The 16,181-nt window shown below is 47.1% G+C and overlaps 1 protein-coding gene across 4 annotated transcripts in view; it reads left to right on the forward strand.

Moving 5' to 3' along the window:
• The first annotated feature begins 304 nt into the window (after positions 1-304).
• GRIA1 (glutamate ionotropic receptor AMPA type subunit 1) overlaps positions 305-16,181 on the forward strand; it is a 116,637-nt gene continuing 100,760 nt past the window's right edge. For all 4 annotated transcript variants that reach the window (XM_062502286.1, XM_062502285.1, XM_062502287.1 and 1 more), the window contains exons 1-2: positions 305-386; positions 2,504-2,641. In XM_062502286.1, the coding sequence (XP_062358270.1) occupies positions 305-386; positions 2,504-2,641 (220 nt within the window). The remainder of the gene's footprint in view (positions 387-2,503; positions 2,642-16,181) is intronic.

Here is a 16,181-nt window from a genome sequence, read left to right on the forward strand (position 1 = left end):
AGCGCAGCTGGGAGCAGGGGAAGGAGCTGGGTGGAAGCGCCTGGCGTGTGCGTGTGCGTTCTGTGTGGCGGGGGAGGGATGTGGATGAGGAGCGGGCTCTCTTTCTTTCTCTCGGGGCTCAGTTAATCCTGCTGCCAGGCGCTGCTCAGCGGCAGTCTCAGCGCTGGATTCGGAGCGGGGGAGACGCGCATCCCGAAGGCGCAGCGGAGGGGAGGCGAGAGAGGCAGCTAAAGAGAGCAGAGCGGGGGAAAAATCAAATCTATGCTTGGAACTGGGCTTCTTTTTCGCCAATGCAAAAGGGAATATGCAGCACATTTTTGCCTTCTTCTGCACCAGTTTCCTAGGGGCGGTGTTAGGGGCCAATTTCCCCAACAATATCCAGATAGGTGAGTGCGGGGCTGGGGCTGGTGGTCCCTGACGAGTGGGTAGGGTGGAGTGGGGGTGGTGGGGGAAAACCGACCCGTTCGTGTGCCTGCAAAGGTACAATGTGTGTGTGTATGTGTGTGAAAGAGCGAGGGGCTGAACTGCCAGGGCTGGATGTGTGCGATGGTACCAGCACTGCCGGAGCAGAGATGGATCAATTTGGCTTTGGGGGAGGGGTAGATTGGGAATAAATGCCTGCACACACACACACAGGCACGCACACACACCAACACAGAGGGAGAAAAGTGCCTCCGAAATGGAGGAAGTATGAAAAAAAAAAAAAAATCTGTTTCTTGCCCTGAGAAATGCCTGGGCTGCCATTGTGTGTTGCTGCATTTGCAAAATCGGCGGTTGCATGATAGATTTTTGTGAGGATGCTCTCATCTGTAGGTAACTGGGACGGGAGGTAACAAACAGACGCTTTCTGTTGTTATTGCTAAAGAATAAGGGCAAAGCTCTGGGAAGAAGATCTCGCATTGAAGTCTCTTTCCTTTTCATGCCACTTGCTTCCCCTGCACACCAACAGTGCCTGTTTGATTCCTTCCTTCCTTCCTTCGTGTAACTTCTCGGTGCTCCTCTCCCTCCTTCCCCGGCTTTATTATTACTCTCCCATTGATATTTACTGGTGATCGTCTGTAACCTAGCCCCAAATCCCTTCCATCGCATGCCAGTTTTCTTTCCCGCCTCCCTTCTCTTTACAATGCCAATCAGTTGCTAATCCACCAAGTTCAGGCAACTCCTGCCTGTGTCCAGCTGCACAATCAGTGCTTTTATTGCTGTTGATGCTGCATCCTTGTCTCTCTCCCTTCCTGTCTCCCCTTTACCCCAAATTTGTCAAAATCCCAGATATTTTGCCTTTCAACAAACGCAACTTGGCTACGAGCATCTGATTCCTCCGATATCCGTGATTAGGCTGTGGGGTGGGAGGAACGGGGGAGGTGGAGGGATATTGATGCACAAATAGCCCTTTTCACACAAGGAGATGCCCCCTCTACTAAAGATGTGCGAAGTGACGTTGATTTCTGGTCCTTGCCTATTTGTTTCTTCCTCAAGTCATCTTGGGCATTGATACTTTCTGCAGCTTTATTTTAATTCTCCCTTGTTGCTAAGTGCTTTGTTTCCCTCCTCCTGAAATGCCAATAGCAGCGCTCTCTTTAAATGCATACAGATTACAAGACAGGTTGAATTTAATAGCATCTTTCTGGAGGCTGTGAAGGGATCTGCTGCAAGACAAGGTTCCTGCTGGGGGAGCAGCAGGAAACTTTTCCTAGGGCTGGGTTATCTCTGCACTTTGTTTCAGATCCATGGGGTAAGAGAGGCTCTGAGCTTAGGTCCTGCCCAGTCCCAGTTCCTACCCTGTTAGTATCATTCTGTGGTTCTGGGTTTATCTGTGCTTCTGTACACATTGATTCCTTTGAGGGTCAAGCTTTAAGTTTCCTGCCCAGTTTGAGTTTGGCCACTGTCACCTGTTAAATTCAGGGGTTTTCTGTGCAACAAACCTCCAGCAGCAGCAGCTGTTTGGTCACAGTCCCATGTCACTCTGGCTGTCACAGCCCTGTGCCCTGCTGGGCCAAGCTCAGCCAGGCTGCCCCGTACCCCAAAGTCCCACAGTGTGCGGGGACCCCTGCCACCCCCCTGTAGCAAACCTCTCCTCCCAGTCAGCAGGGCTTAAACTGAGCCTCATTACAAGCAAGGGGGGGAAGGAAGAATGTCGGGTTTTTTACTGAGGTGATACTGACAGCATCCCCATTCCTCGTGCTTGAAGTTACAGGGATGAGGAGGCTGACCCACCCCACGGACTATCCCTACCCTGCAGCTGCTTGGCCTGCGCGTGCATCAGGGCTCCTGTATGTGATCCAGGGTTACATAACAGATATATTGGAGAGGTTTTCTGCTCCCAACCTGTCCACAGTGGACACAGAACCTTTGGGTCTTGCGTTCTGGAGGATTTCTGAGTTTAGAGGCACTTTCTGGGCTGCGGAGATGTAGGCTCCGCTCTCAGGAATGTTTTGGGCTGATGATGTTTCTAATATGAATGTTCTTAAGACCTTCCTTCTTATTGTTCTGTTTTTCTCCCCAGGGGGGTTATTTCCTAATCAGCAGTCCCAGGAACATGCAGCTTTTAGGTTTGCATTGTCTCAGCTCACGGAACCCCCTAAGCTCCTTCCCCAGATCGACATTGTGAACATCAGTGACAGCTTTGAAATGACATACACCTGTAAGTACCAGCGTCCACCGTGCTCTGCCTTGCTTTGGCTTCTTTATTCCTGACTTGGGTTTGTTTGCTGTCTGAAATATGGGACAGTTTGCACCAAATGTGCAGCTCACCTTTAGGGTCCAGGCAAGAAAATCCCAAACATACGGACAAAGGGTTTCTGGATCATTTTGATTTGTGCTAAGGAATAGAGGTGAGGTAGTATTGCAGTTATCCAGAATGTCTTGTGTTTCTCCTTCCATTGCATCCAAAGTGGTATAAACCACCCAACGTTACATTTCCTCTTGTTTCTTTAACCTCTGCCCAACTCATTACATTGAGGTTTCATCCCCGTATTTCCCATAGCTGTGATGCACAACAAAGACACCCCTTTCCACCCAGAGAGTGGACAGAAGTCTCTGTTTGATGTGAACAGCTTCTTCCTCAGCCCCAGTTTAACCATCTGTCCTTGTAATTTAAGAAAGACCTAGCAGAAGCCAGCAGCTTGGTGCAAATGAAGTCTAAATCCACAATAAGGGCATACCTAACAATGATAGAGAGGTAAGAGAGTTCTAGTTTCAAGAAATTAATTCATTGGCTCTAAAAACAGATATTAAAGAATGAGTTTGCACCACAGAATTGATCTCAGAGTGTATCTGCACCCTGCTGAAGCACAGCACGTTCACTCTACTGTTCTCATTAGGTGATATTATTAGAGAAAAGAAGCCTGGCTTGCTAGGTAAAGCCAAGGCTAGCAGCAACAAACAAGACCAGAAGGAGGAAACCAAATGAAAACTAAACCCATGACACAGCCCTGTGGTTGCTGTGGCAGCCTTTGCTTTCCTTGGAGCTCAGGGTGCTGTGCTGTGGGCGAGGGGCTCGCGCCCGCAGCGTGTGATGCACAAAGAATTCTTTGGTTTGACCTGGTGGCAGACACTGCTGCTGACATTCTCTGAGCCTGTGTGTGTGTTTGGGGGCTGTCAGGAGAGGCAGGAGGAAGCCTTCCCTTCGTAGAGCCTGTTGGGTTGTTGTTGGCCAGTGTCTGCAGTGTCCTCTTGAGTCACTGGAACACCCCCCCTGCAGTTTAGTCGTGTGGGATAGAGGTGAACACAAACTGTTCTCTCAGCTCAGAAATGCACAGAAGGGATCTCCTGGAAGAAAGAGCCAGGAGAAGAATTAATGAAGCTTTTTGGAGTTAAAAAAAAAAAAAGAAAAAAAAAGGTTGTGATCTTTTCTGTTGGAGGGTTTGCAAAGACAAGATTTCAGGAATTTCTTGCCCAGTATGATAAAGGAGACAGAAGTAACTCTTTCTTTGCAGTATCTAATGGCATATCTAAAGATTTTCTATTTTCCTTAATATCCCTCTATTTGCCAACTACAAGGTTTCCATCAAGGAAGAGCAACTATTTCAGCTCTATACAATGGCACTTTCTTGGCAGGAAAACCAGACAAATAGAAGAAAAAAGCCAGACCTTGTATCTATCAAGGGAAAATGTCACCCACCTGGGGTAGAGTTGCTGACTGTGGCTGGGGATGTGCTGTTTCAGAGCTGATAGCAGGAAGAAAGCAGAAACTGCAAGAATGTCACTCAAATAAATTCTCCATCTGCACATGGCTTTCCCTCCCTCTCCATGCCTTCCACTAATGGTTTTGTTTACAGCTTTGATGGCAAGACCATGACACCAGTTATGCTTCAGAAATCTGTCATTAGTACTGCAGGGGCAGGGGTGGTCTCACAAAAGCTGAATGGAAGCAAGGCAGCCTCCCAAAGGATGTTATATTTGAGTTCTATGTAGGGCACATTGTCCTAGATCAGACCAGCAGAGCACTCTGCACAGTCCAACTTCACTTGTCCTCGTTTTGCTTTTCTTATAATTAAAAACTTCCTAAGTTCCTCCAGACTATGGCAGGCAGCATTTGTTTTGTAAGCACAAAAGAAGGTGTTATTCAAACCCCAACCTAAAGAAAACAGGCCATTAGGAGATTTGATTTTAGTACTCTAGATCTGAAGTGAAACTTTTGTCAGGAATTAGCTCATTCTTCATCTTCCAGCTAATTCCTTGCCTGGCTGCCAAGACTAGATATCAGCAGAAAGATCTGTTTATTTAGAGAGAATGAAAACCCTGCCCACACAGTGGTCCTTATCTTCTGAGAAAAGACTGGCCGTGCTACCAGTTAAAAGTACCAGGTTTCGTTCCCATGGAGATGGAGAACACAGCATTTCCTTGCCATTGGCATTACCTGCTTCTATGACAGTTAAGTTAAGGGTGTTTGGACCCTGTGAACCTGATGCTTCACCTCTCTGGGTCTCCAGCAGGATATCTGAGCAAGACTAGTAGGTCCCAGCTCCACTGCAAATCCTGCTTCATGCAGGGATCCAGCCTCATGTGCTAAATGTAGTCCTTATGGCAAGTGTCTGAAACAGCATCATTCAAAATACAGAGCAGAAACTAAGAATCAGTGGTGACAGCAAAACCCTTGTTGGGCGGCCTGTGGGGTGGTGATGAAGTGGCAGGATGAAGTGCAGCACAGTGACAGCAGCCTGGCTGAGGAAATCGTGTGCAAAATGTACCTCAGCATGAGCTGTGACCCTGCTCACCTCTGGATGAGCAAGCGGTGACAGTGGGTGCAGTGACACTGCCAGCTCCTGCCCGGGGGACAGCGCTGTTAATGATGAGACAATAGCACCCATCCCATCCCAGGGAGAAACCTGGAGAGCACCCAGAAGCTGCTGTAGTCAACTGGGCTGTCACTCTCACAGCCCAGCAATAACTTTTGCATTTCTGGTGTTTTCAGATGTGGACTTTTTGTCGTCACATAGTGGTTGTGAAAACCTCAGTGCAGGTCCTGTGGTCCCTGTGCACAACGTGTCAGGAGATGATGATTTTAAGCAAACCATCATCATTAAGGAAGAAAGAAGAGGTTGTAGATATGTGTGGTGACTTCCTGTTTCATGTGCGGGGTTGATGCTAATGTTGCTGCATCACTGAGGCACGGGCACGTTTCAATAACTGAAATATCTTCCTCAATTCATTCCATCCCACAGAATAGCTGGTAATGAACACACTCCGTGGTTGCAGATGGGTGCCTGATGGGGCTTACCCGTATGAAAGTACACACCTGCCACTCTGAGGGTTCTTAACTAAAGGTTAGGAGGCTTCATAGTTTTGCGCTGCTTCTTCAAAAGCCAAGGAAATTGTTTAGGGGAGGAGGGTGCATTGAGAGTCCTTCCTTCAGCAGAATTGCACAGCAGTGCCAGGTGACTATAAAGGGTAAAGTGATGATGTGGTGTAGCTGAAATGTTTACCTGGCGACATAGCAGAGCAAAACCCTTCTGCTCAGCTTTAAAGGCATGTTCAGAGGTTTTGTCTCCATCCATGTTTGGAGAAGAGCTTTATGGCCTCCACACAGTGTCTAGCAAACCCCACCATGCTGTTTTTTGCTGTGTCTGCTCTCAGGGCAGACCCAGCACAGGAGAGTTGATGCTGCAGGTCAGAATGGAGAGGGGTGGGAAGGGGCATCTGGCATCTCTGTGCCAGATGTGAGAGCACAGGAGCTTTGTAGCTTAAGAGAGATCTGCAAATTCTGGTCCTGGAAGGTCCACAGTGGATGGGAGCACTGTGTGCTGTTGACAGCAAAGGGATGTGAGGTTTCTTGCTTGAGACAACCTGTGCTGGGAGTAGTTTTCTCTTATTCTTCATCTCAGCCTCCAACTGTGCACAGTGTACTGCACATCCCCATCCTGCGTGGAGCACGGCTCCTCAGGGAATATGAGTTGTTTCAGCCACAGCTCCATAGCTTTATTTAATTTGTGGTGCAGAGACTCCTTCTTTCAACCTTTGGCTGAGGTCCCCAGGTGAGCCTGGCAGGACCAGGCAGGCGTGGAGGCTGTTCTGGCTGTTCTGAGAGGAGGATGGCTCAACAACAATCTGCCCTGGGGACTGTGCCCTGTGAGCAGGAGCTCACACAAGGTGAGTCACCAGCTTGGGAAATCTGCCCCTGCAAAACTCAGGCTGCTTTGCAGGGATGACCAGTGACTAAAGTAACCCCTGTTCATCACTGAGCCCCGCAGCTTTGCTGAAGCAGCCACCAGATTTTTTGTGCTTGGGTGGTGGGCTGCTGGCAAGGGGCATTCAGGAGCTGCACACTTGAAACACAAGGGTCTGCACAGGAGAGCAACAGGATTTTGCAGCTGCAAGAAAACTTGTAAAGAGGCTGAAAAAAATGAATTATTTATCCCTCTCCTTCCCTGTATGCAGAGATACAGTTACTATGGGGTCCTCATACTGAGTATATGCTGTGGGTGCTGCTAGAATATCAACAGTTGAATCTGTTCTGCAAATTAGAAAATGAACATGTAGTTAGGATTCTGTTCATATTTTATTAAAGCTTCCAAGCACCAATTAGAGAGGGATTTGTAGTGATCACTCACTCTGTGCTTATGTTCTTATCAATAGCAGCAAGCTTACATCCAGATCAGCTATGAAATGAAGTCTTTCTTTTCCTTCTTTTCCTTGGATACTTACATATATAGATAGAGTATTTATAGAAATTGCTTTTTATCTCCTAAATTACCTCTCAGAGATAGGAAGGAATAGGCAAGCATTTGAATGTTCTCAAATGAGGATCTAAATTTGGTTTAATTAAACAATAATTGTGTGTTGAATTTAAAGGAAGTTTCTTTGTTGACAAACATATGATGGTCGCCATTTCTTGTAAAGGTGTTGCTGTAATTATTCCAGCAGTAATCAATTAGAATGCAATTTTTATAATTAAACTTCCACAGTCTAAATAAGCCCAGCCCTGTAATAGTTGTGGGGTTGCTAGACTTGTTTTTATTTTGACAGTGTCAGAAATCTCGTGTAAGTGCTTCGGGATTTTCTTTCCCTGCAGAACTCAGGATGCTTGCTATGACTATTTAATGTGAGTTAAGCCAACAGAAACATGAATTTAATTATCAGATGCAGTCTGATTAATACGACACAGGTACTACAAGGAGATAGATCTCCTTGGATTACGTAACGGAAAAAGACGTGATGCAGACAGATGAATCACAGAGCATCAGTTCACGCTAGATCAACCTGAGGTTAAGGTTGCTCAGTTTTGGGCAGGGATGGCCTGTAGCTTTCTAGTAAGTGTGTGTTTGTTCAGTGAGATGCCAGCAGCTTGGAGTGTGCTGATGGGTAAAATCCTGCCAAACAGGAGGGAGCAGATCCTGGAGGTGACACCAGCCCCCTGTGTCCAAACAGGGCCCCCCGGGTGGGTGCTGGGTGCTCAGCAGCTACAGTCACCGCTCAAGAAGGCAGGAGCTTGTCCCATATGATTTTCCCAAGAAGGAAAAGCATTTAGAACATGACTGCTGAGCCATTTCCTCAGCTATGGCTGCCAGGACAGGGCAGGTTGTCTGTTTGCCTCCAGGGATCTGGGCACAAAGGGTTTTGGGTAAACGTGAACTGATACCATCATCAGGGACATTGATGGGGCTCCCCTGGTCTCTTGACAGAGGCAGCTCTGTGAGAGGCTGGCACCACACACACCAAGCAATGTGTCTCCCATCTGGTGTGCCCATCTCTTCAAGGGCTATGGGGGCCCTTATTATTTGCAGGACTACTTTTTGTGTATTTAATGTTTTTTATCCTGGGTGGTGGGAGAGTTGCCTGGGGAGAAAAGCAGATATGACGCCATAAGGAAAAATCAGAGGGAGGAATAAGGGGAATTGCAAATCTGTCTGCTCATCTGGAAAGGATCCCAGCACTTGTGACAAGCAGAAAAGCGAGTGAAGAAGTAAAATCTGGACTCTGCAGTAGGCAAAGGAGGGATTTGGGAAACAGTGAACAGCACAGGCCAGACCTGTCCATTGTGTGACAGTCACAGCTTCCACTCACAGCTTATCTTTTCTTCTCTAAAAATAAAGCCTTTTCTTATGATAGGGATTCTACTTGGCCAGAAACAGAGAGACTTTATTTTTTGGCATTATTAGCAAGGTGAGAGTGGAAATCTTCATGTGACTGCAAAGAAGGCAGCATGGGGAAGTGTGCTGTTCATTTCCAAAACTGGTGGGAATTTTAGATGTATACATTTAAATTTCCCTTAATAGGGTTAGGGCCCCAAAGGCAGCAGCTCTCTGCCACCAGAAATGGAAAAGGTCCCAGTTAGCTTCAGTAACACATGGAGCTCAGAGCAAACACAAAACCAACATGCTCCTTAAAGAGGCAATAAGTCAGGGAGACTTTAATATTCTGAAGATCCAAATTCTCTGGGGTGCGGTATTAACACAAGTCTGAAGAAAAGATGCATTTATTTCAACTGCATTCCTTTAAAGAGAGGTTTTATTTCTCTAACTTTAGTTGTGTAGAAATGAAACAGGGCACTGTTTTTCCTGGTGAAAAGTTCCATGTGAAATCCCTTGGTAACACCTGAGTAAGTCAGGGGTGCAGAAGCGGGGGGGGGGGGCAAACCAAGCCATTTGCAATCCACCATCATTCCAGCAAATAACATTTCAAAATGGTAGTGAATTGTTGGGGCAATAGCAGTGTGGTATCCAGCAGAAGCTGCTCCCTGCTCACCTGCTGAAGTGATTGCTCATTAGCTTAGACAGTAACGAGTCTCCAGCTGCTTGTCTCACACTGCCCTTTTAGCAGCCACCCACTTGTCCCCTCTGGGCCACTCTTAAAAGAAACACCCCCAGCAAAACAACAAAAAAGACAAAAACCTCCTGAAGTGTTGATTCTTTTTTATTAATGTAGATCAGTTATTTTCCCTGTTGTCTGTAAATCAAACCCTGCCAATCCTCACCCAGGGTTGCAATTCAGACGTGCTTATGCTTTGCCAGACTGAGTGACCCCTTGAGGAAGCAGCAGTGAGAGGCAATGAAAAGTGAGCGACAGCTAAAAGTTGCCATATCTTGGCTTCTCTAAGAGGGTCTTTTCATTCTTTGATTTTATTTGTTTTTGACAGAGTGGAGGAGTGCAAAAGAAAACAACTGATGTCTTAGACTGAGCTGTACTGATGGCAGGATTCTTGTGTGGATGTGGCATATGTGTCTGCATTTCTCTATATGTTACAGGAATGTTGGCCTGGATTTTGTAAGTGAGATCCTGCCACTATGCTAATGGAGATGAAGTGGGAGGGAAATGAAAGGTTAAGGGCTGGAGGGTCAGAGGAGAGATACAGAAACCTCTTTAAGTAATCCGGATGCAGAATGTGGAAGAATCTCACACAAAATCAAGGGCTATTTCTCACCTCCCCACCTTCCCAAACACTTTGCTTTGACCTTTGCTATCTAGCAATGAGCTTCAACAGGCAAAAGACATCAGTGATTACACAGATTCCAGTGTGTTTTTTCTCCTGCTGGCCTGCCAACATCCCCTGAACACCCTGAGCCTTGTTGGCTTTCCTTCCACATAGCACCCACATCCCATTCAGTGCCATCCCAAAGAACGAGAACAGCACTGCTGTTCTGACAGGTAAACAGCAGAAAAATTACCAGCAGGCTTGGGAGCTGGTGAAGAAAGCACAGGCAAGCAAAGTCCAATAGAGGACAGAGGATGAAGGAACCTTGAGGAAGGAGACCTGAGTGGGAAAGGGGCAGGGCAGCAGCTCTGGAGGGGCTGAGGGTGTGCAATAAGTGGAGTTCTCCCTTCTCTCTCTTTTCAGCCCTTAGCAAAGCAAGGGAAGGTTTACCTTTCTGAGGGCTCTGCCTCCTTCTGCTCAAATCTGAACTGGAGCTAATGGTATCTCCTGTTTGGTCAGCACCACAGCTCAGGTTGCTCCTGTCCTCCACCTTCACGCAGGTGACATACGACGGTCGGGTGTTGGGACCATTTGGCCAGGGAAAAGGGAGACAAATGCTGAGATGCAGACCACAGTGGGGTGAAAGTGGGCTGGGAAGGAGGCTCTTGTCAGAGCTCAGGGGAGGCCTGGGGGTGAGCACCACCTTGGTGTCCAGCAGGGACCCAGAGGAGCAGGGAAACTGGAGCAGGTGTGAGGCACCTGCACTGCACCTGCAAGAGCTGAGCAGCCAGAGGAGAAAGAGGCCTGGCCTGCAGGGAGTTGAGGAGAAATCTCTTTGTACAGAAGGTGATTAATGCCTTTAATGAACTACCAAAGGAAGTAATAGAAAGCCAAGCGACACATGGCCACACTGGGGGAAGGGGTGAGGCAATGGAGCTGTTGCCTGAGGATGAGGCAGGGAGCGGTGCAGGGACCTGGATTAGCCTTGGCTGGCAGGCGTTAAGAGTCATTATTTGTTTTGGGAACCTGCAAGAAATGTGTGGATGAAGTCAGGCAGATTTCTAACATTGAGTCATCTATATCGTAACATCCTCCACCTCTGCAGCCTCGTGTGCCAGACTCGCAGGGACCTCAGGGGAGCAGATACCAGCACCTCTCCTGAGCCCACAGAGCCCTGAGCAGTCCCAGGGCTTGCAGGTGGTCACCCATCCACGGCCACAACAGACTGGAAAATCAGCTCTTGGTATTCCCAGACGTGCCCACGTCTATGTGTTGATGCTTTGAGGGCAGTGAATTCACTGTGCAGCCCTCAGGTGGGACATGAGACAACTCCTGCATTTCTATCCCTGCTTCAGAGATGAGCCCTTTCCCAAAAAGCCCATACCATTTCTCGTTCTGGAGGAGCAAGCGCTGCTTTGGGGTACAGGCTTGTTCTGTCAAAGAGGAATTTCTCATTCAAGCATCATCACAGTTCTAGTGGGGTTTAGTAGTCACTCTGCATTGGAAGTACCAACACTCAGCATCTCAGACAGCAGCTCTCAGTGACCATTCTCAAAATTCTCATTTGTTTGAGAATGTTTAGCCCATCAAAGCTTATTCTCAGGTCCTCACGTGCCCACATGTCCCCTAACTGAACTTTTCTTTCCTCTGTGAAGTACGAGCTAAAACAACAGAATTGTGTTGATCTTGGCTCAGTTTACTAAGATTGAGACTTTGGGAGGCAGGTGAGATGAATCCCATCCCAAAGCGTCTGCAGCTGCATTATGCTCTTCTGCTAATTCCTCAATACTCTGCTGAAGGTGACATCTCAGCAGTATCAAACATTTTGCTGCTCTCCCTGCAAGCAGCCTGTAAAGGCTTTGATAAAAGCAGGCATCACATTGCAAACAGGCTCTTCGCAGTTGTGCTATTCTGATGTATTGCTGAGAAGTGAAGAAAACATATGCTCATGGCACAGAAACTGTTCTGCTCAGGTTCTCCTGTATTTTGGTACTGCACTGCAGTGGCCCCCCAAGGGCAGGGGCCTGGCCTTGTCCTTTTATGTGCTTTTATCCTCTTGGCCTCTGTCTCTCACTTTTTGTGGACTTGCTGCTGGCAGGAGTGTTTGTAGTGCTCTAACAGCCATGCCTGGGTTTGTTTTTGCAGTCTTTATGCAGATCTCTTTCTCCCTCTTCCCGTTGATACACTCCTGGCTGATAGTGTCTGTCCCTACGACTGGGTTCTGGGGGAATCATCAGGGAAGGAATGCCTTCAGATGCTGTGGCATTTCCAAAACAGCACCCAGGGATTTGACTAAGCAACCCTCACTAGCTCAAATGGGAAGACCACAGTTAAGCCCTGTATAGCACTGGAACAAAAAATCTTGTGGGAAAGGAAAAAACCCCATTGCTTGTTCTGTAAAAAAAAATAAATTTATACAGTGGTGTCCTGTAGCAGCTGAGACAAATCGGACCCAGAGCTCTAGATCAAAACACACCTGAAAATCTTGGGACATTCTGAATCCCATCCCAATCTGTCATGAGTTCTAATTGCCATTTGGCAGCAATCTCAGAGGAGCTGGAGAACAATGTGTGTTCAGGTTTCCTGTTTCAAGCCTGTCTCAGGACAGAAAGTAAAAAATGTGAATCCAAACTAGAGAGATGAGCAGAACAACTTTAAAAACAAATGGGGGGGGGAAGTCATCCCCAGGGCTGTGGAATGAAATCTAGAGTAGTGTTGAGAAGGCTGGGGATTGTGGCCAAGACATTCAGGCACAGCAGCATCCTGCAGTGGAACCACAAGAGCCTTTGGAAAAGGTGTCTTTGTCTCATCCAAGGTGTGTTTGTCATCCAAGGTGTGTTGTCTCAGCTGTGCAGAGGAATGAGGTGTGTGGCTGTAGGACAAGGGGTGCCTGTGCCATAGGAGGATTCATCTCCAGAGCACACCAGGTGCTGCAGAGGTGCAGCACACAGGGGTGAGGCTTTTACCCCTAGCTGTTCTAGCCTGCAGGCAATACAGTAAATTCTTCACTTTCAACAACAGCAAATTTAGAGTAAAAAAAGGCTTCATCAAAAGGAAACTGGTTGACAGTCTCCCATTAGCCACTGGAGAGCAGCAAGCAGGCAGGTGCAGGAGGCTCGTTCCCAACCCTTGCTGTCTGGTGTTCTGTGGTTTTGGCACTGTGAAAATGGGAAGCATCTGTGAGCCCTTTGGATCACAAATGGATCTGTGAGCCTGCTACTTCTTCTAACAACTCATTTATTATCAGGGAGCAGAGAGTTTCTTGTGAACCAGTGCAATCTGCCATTTCTTAAAGACGCTGTGTGAGACTGAAAGAATTTGTTTTAAGAGTTGGCACCTGGAACCCAATAATGAGTCCATTTTTGGGAAGAACTCTCCTTCCTCACTTCCTCATTAAGATTGCTTTTCCCCAACTTCAGGAAGAAGGGAGAATGATGTTCAGCAGCAGAGGACTCTTTACTCTGAGAAGTTCTAGAGTATCCCTGCTCTGGAAAATTCCTTGGGAGATGTTTCTCTTCTACTTCTCCTTTGCTTCTCTCTGTGAGAAAAGAGTATTTTGCCCAAAATACTGATGTAGGGAAGGTGAAGAGGCTGTTCCAGCCCCCCTTGCATGTTCCAGCCCCCCATCCATCCCTGCAATTCCAGGCAGGCTAAGTCTACCATGCACAATATCCCACCCACAGGCATCACTTGCTGCTGCCTGGCCTGGATTTCATGCTGCTTCAGCACAGAGCTGCTTGCTCTGCCACGTCAACCCATTTGCTTCCCCAAAGTCTGGTCCTGCACAGTGGGTTGTGGGACCACCCTGGAGCCCCAGACAAATCCCTGCAGCCAGAAACCTGCAGTCAAAGCAGCTCTGCCAAAGTGCATTTTCCCTGATTTATTGGGCGAGGGTGCCGTGGTGATGTTGAGTGGCCTGGTGTGGGCTCCCCAAACCCAACCTTCCTTTCCTATAGACAGCAGTGATGTGATGAAAACCTATTTAATTCCATTCTTTGAAGCAACCATGAGTTCACACCAGTCTTTTGGGATGCTGTTATCTCCTGGCTGCTTAAAATCCTGGGCTCACAATGTTCTTCAAGGGAATTTGCTGTCAGCAATTTGATGGGGAGATGTGCTGCATGTGCAGGGTGCCCAGGTGATGGGGCACTGTGACTCTCTGCAGATATTTTTCTCAGTTTTCATATTCAGTTGGTTGATGTGGTTTAATCATTCTTCCTTTAATCTGCCCTAAGGAATTGTTCTAAGAAAATGCAGCATTTGTCTTAATTTTGCTTTGGTCTTTAAACATATTTTCAAAGTGATGGGGGATCAGGGCTGCACATACATGTTTCTACATTATAAATTCCCTGGATTGTGTATTGAGCCTTTTCTAAAGAAGGTCCACTTGATCCAAAGAAACTCAAGGGGTTTTGCGACCTGTGATGCCATTGTCTGTACCTTTCCTGCAGATTTTTCTCAGCAACATTCTGCTTAACTCTGATTTTAGCTCATTTTCCACTTCCTTGCAGCAGGATTTTCCTCTTGGCTGTTCTGCACCAGTCTGTGCCTCCAATCATGCCAAGCCTTATCCTCAAGATGTTGTGACCCTCTCACTGCTGTTGAGTTTTCTACTGTTCACCTGTTGCATCTCCCTCTTGTCAGGAGTTTATTAAGCTATCATAGCAGTGTTTCAGCCTTATGTTTGTTTATCAAATATTTGGGGTCTTGATTGTTAGCTTAAGCCTCTAGGTACCAAAAAAAATCAGATTTTAAAAGGTATTTTAGCGTTTACCAATTCCACAAAGAGCATCAGAACCTAACTGTGATATAGAGTGTTCTGAGTGATACGAAGTGCCCCAGTGCATCTGTTTCATGTTCTAATGAAATAACTCTAATAGGAATATTATTTTATTCAAACCACTCTTCTTTTTTGGATGAAAGAGCAAGCCAAAACCTGAATTATAGCTCAATTATTTTTTTTTCATGGAAGGCATGCATTTCTGCTCTCCTGTTCCGTGGTGGTGCTGCAGAACAGGCACTAACAGCAGCCAAATTGCCATGGGCCACTCTCCTCCTGCCCACACCTGGATGTGCCCCATCTCTGCTGCTCTTTGGGTGACAAGGGGCAGGGGCAGTGCTGGTCCCAGCCTGACTGTGCTGCTCTGGAGGGTGCACTCAGCTCCTCCTCTCTGCCTTGGTTTGTCACAGTGCTGTGGGATACTTTGGGTGGGAGCTGATTCCCTTCCCCAGATCCTCGTCTCTCCCAGAGTGAGATTTTGCCTCGGTATTGTGCACCAGTCTTGCACTTTGTTTTCTGTTTTGTCAGAGATATGTCCTGCCAAGATCAGATGGCTGGGGAGCTCTAATGGCTTCTTCATGTAATTTCTTTCCTCAGGAAGTGAGAGGAAAATAAAATGTGCAAGGGGATATACTAAGACATCAATGGTTAAAAAAAATTAAAATCTTGAAAAGGTTGTATTGAGTTTTAGGCAAGTGGTAGAATCACACACAGATGATAAATGAGAGCTGAAGGCTTGTGGCAAGAGCATTAGAGGCAGCCTCTGAAGGGTTCTTTAAATCAACATTTGCTGCAGTTCAGTCCCATCCCCAGACAGCAGCTGAAGAGAGCAGTGAGGTGTCTCCTCTGATCCCACGCCCCATTGCTCTCACCGTGGGGCTCTGCAATTCCTGCACACAAAAGGACAAAGTCTGAGGTCCCAAGGGAGCAGTGCCTGATGCTTTGGACAGCGTCAGCTTTTCTGCAAAGACTGAAAGGCTGATCACTTCTCAGAGGTGTCCTGAAGTTAAGGGAGACTTTGACTTCCAGCCTCAAGTGACCTACCTGTGCCTTTGAGACCTCAGCTGTGCCAGTAGCTCTTCTTCTTGTGTGTGAGACTGCATGTGAAGGGTAGCTTTAGGGAGAAGTTCTGTTTTAGGGGATTTGGGATACTGTCCCATCCTGTTGTCCAGTTTTTGGGTTGTTTGTTTTTGTTTTTTTTTTTTTTTCCCAGTGAGACTGGACAGTGATGTTAATGAGGCATACCAAAACCAGCATGAGGATACTTGGATTCCTTCTGATTCTGCAAGAAAAGTCTGAATGCTCAGAAGGCAGGATGTGCTTTCTGTGGCTGCCAGTGTTGATAAATAAGTGGGGAGATCTGAGTGAGCACTTGCCCATAGGAGAGGACACAGCTTTGAATTTCTGTTGAGACCCACACTGGCCTCATTTTCTTGCTTAGGCTCATATTTATAGTTCCTCCTCTTCCTAATGAATCTGATGCCTCTTTGTGTAGATCCACAGATCCTTGGCAAGTGGGGATGGCTGTCTGGTGGACACCCAGAACTCTCC

This window comes from Cinclus cinclus, chromosome 14, assembly GCF_963662255.1.
Source record: "Cinclus cinclus chromosome 14, bCinCin1.1, whole genome shotgun sequence".
NCBI lineage: Eukaryota > Metazoa > Chordata > Aves > Passeriformes > Cinclidae > Cinclus > Cinclus cinclus.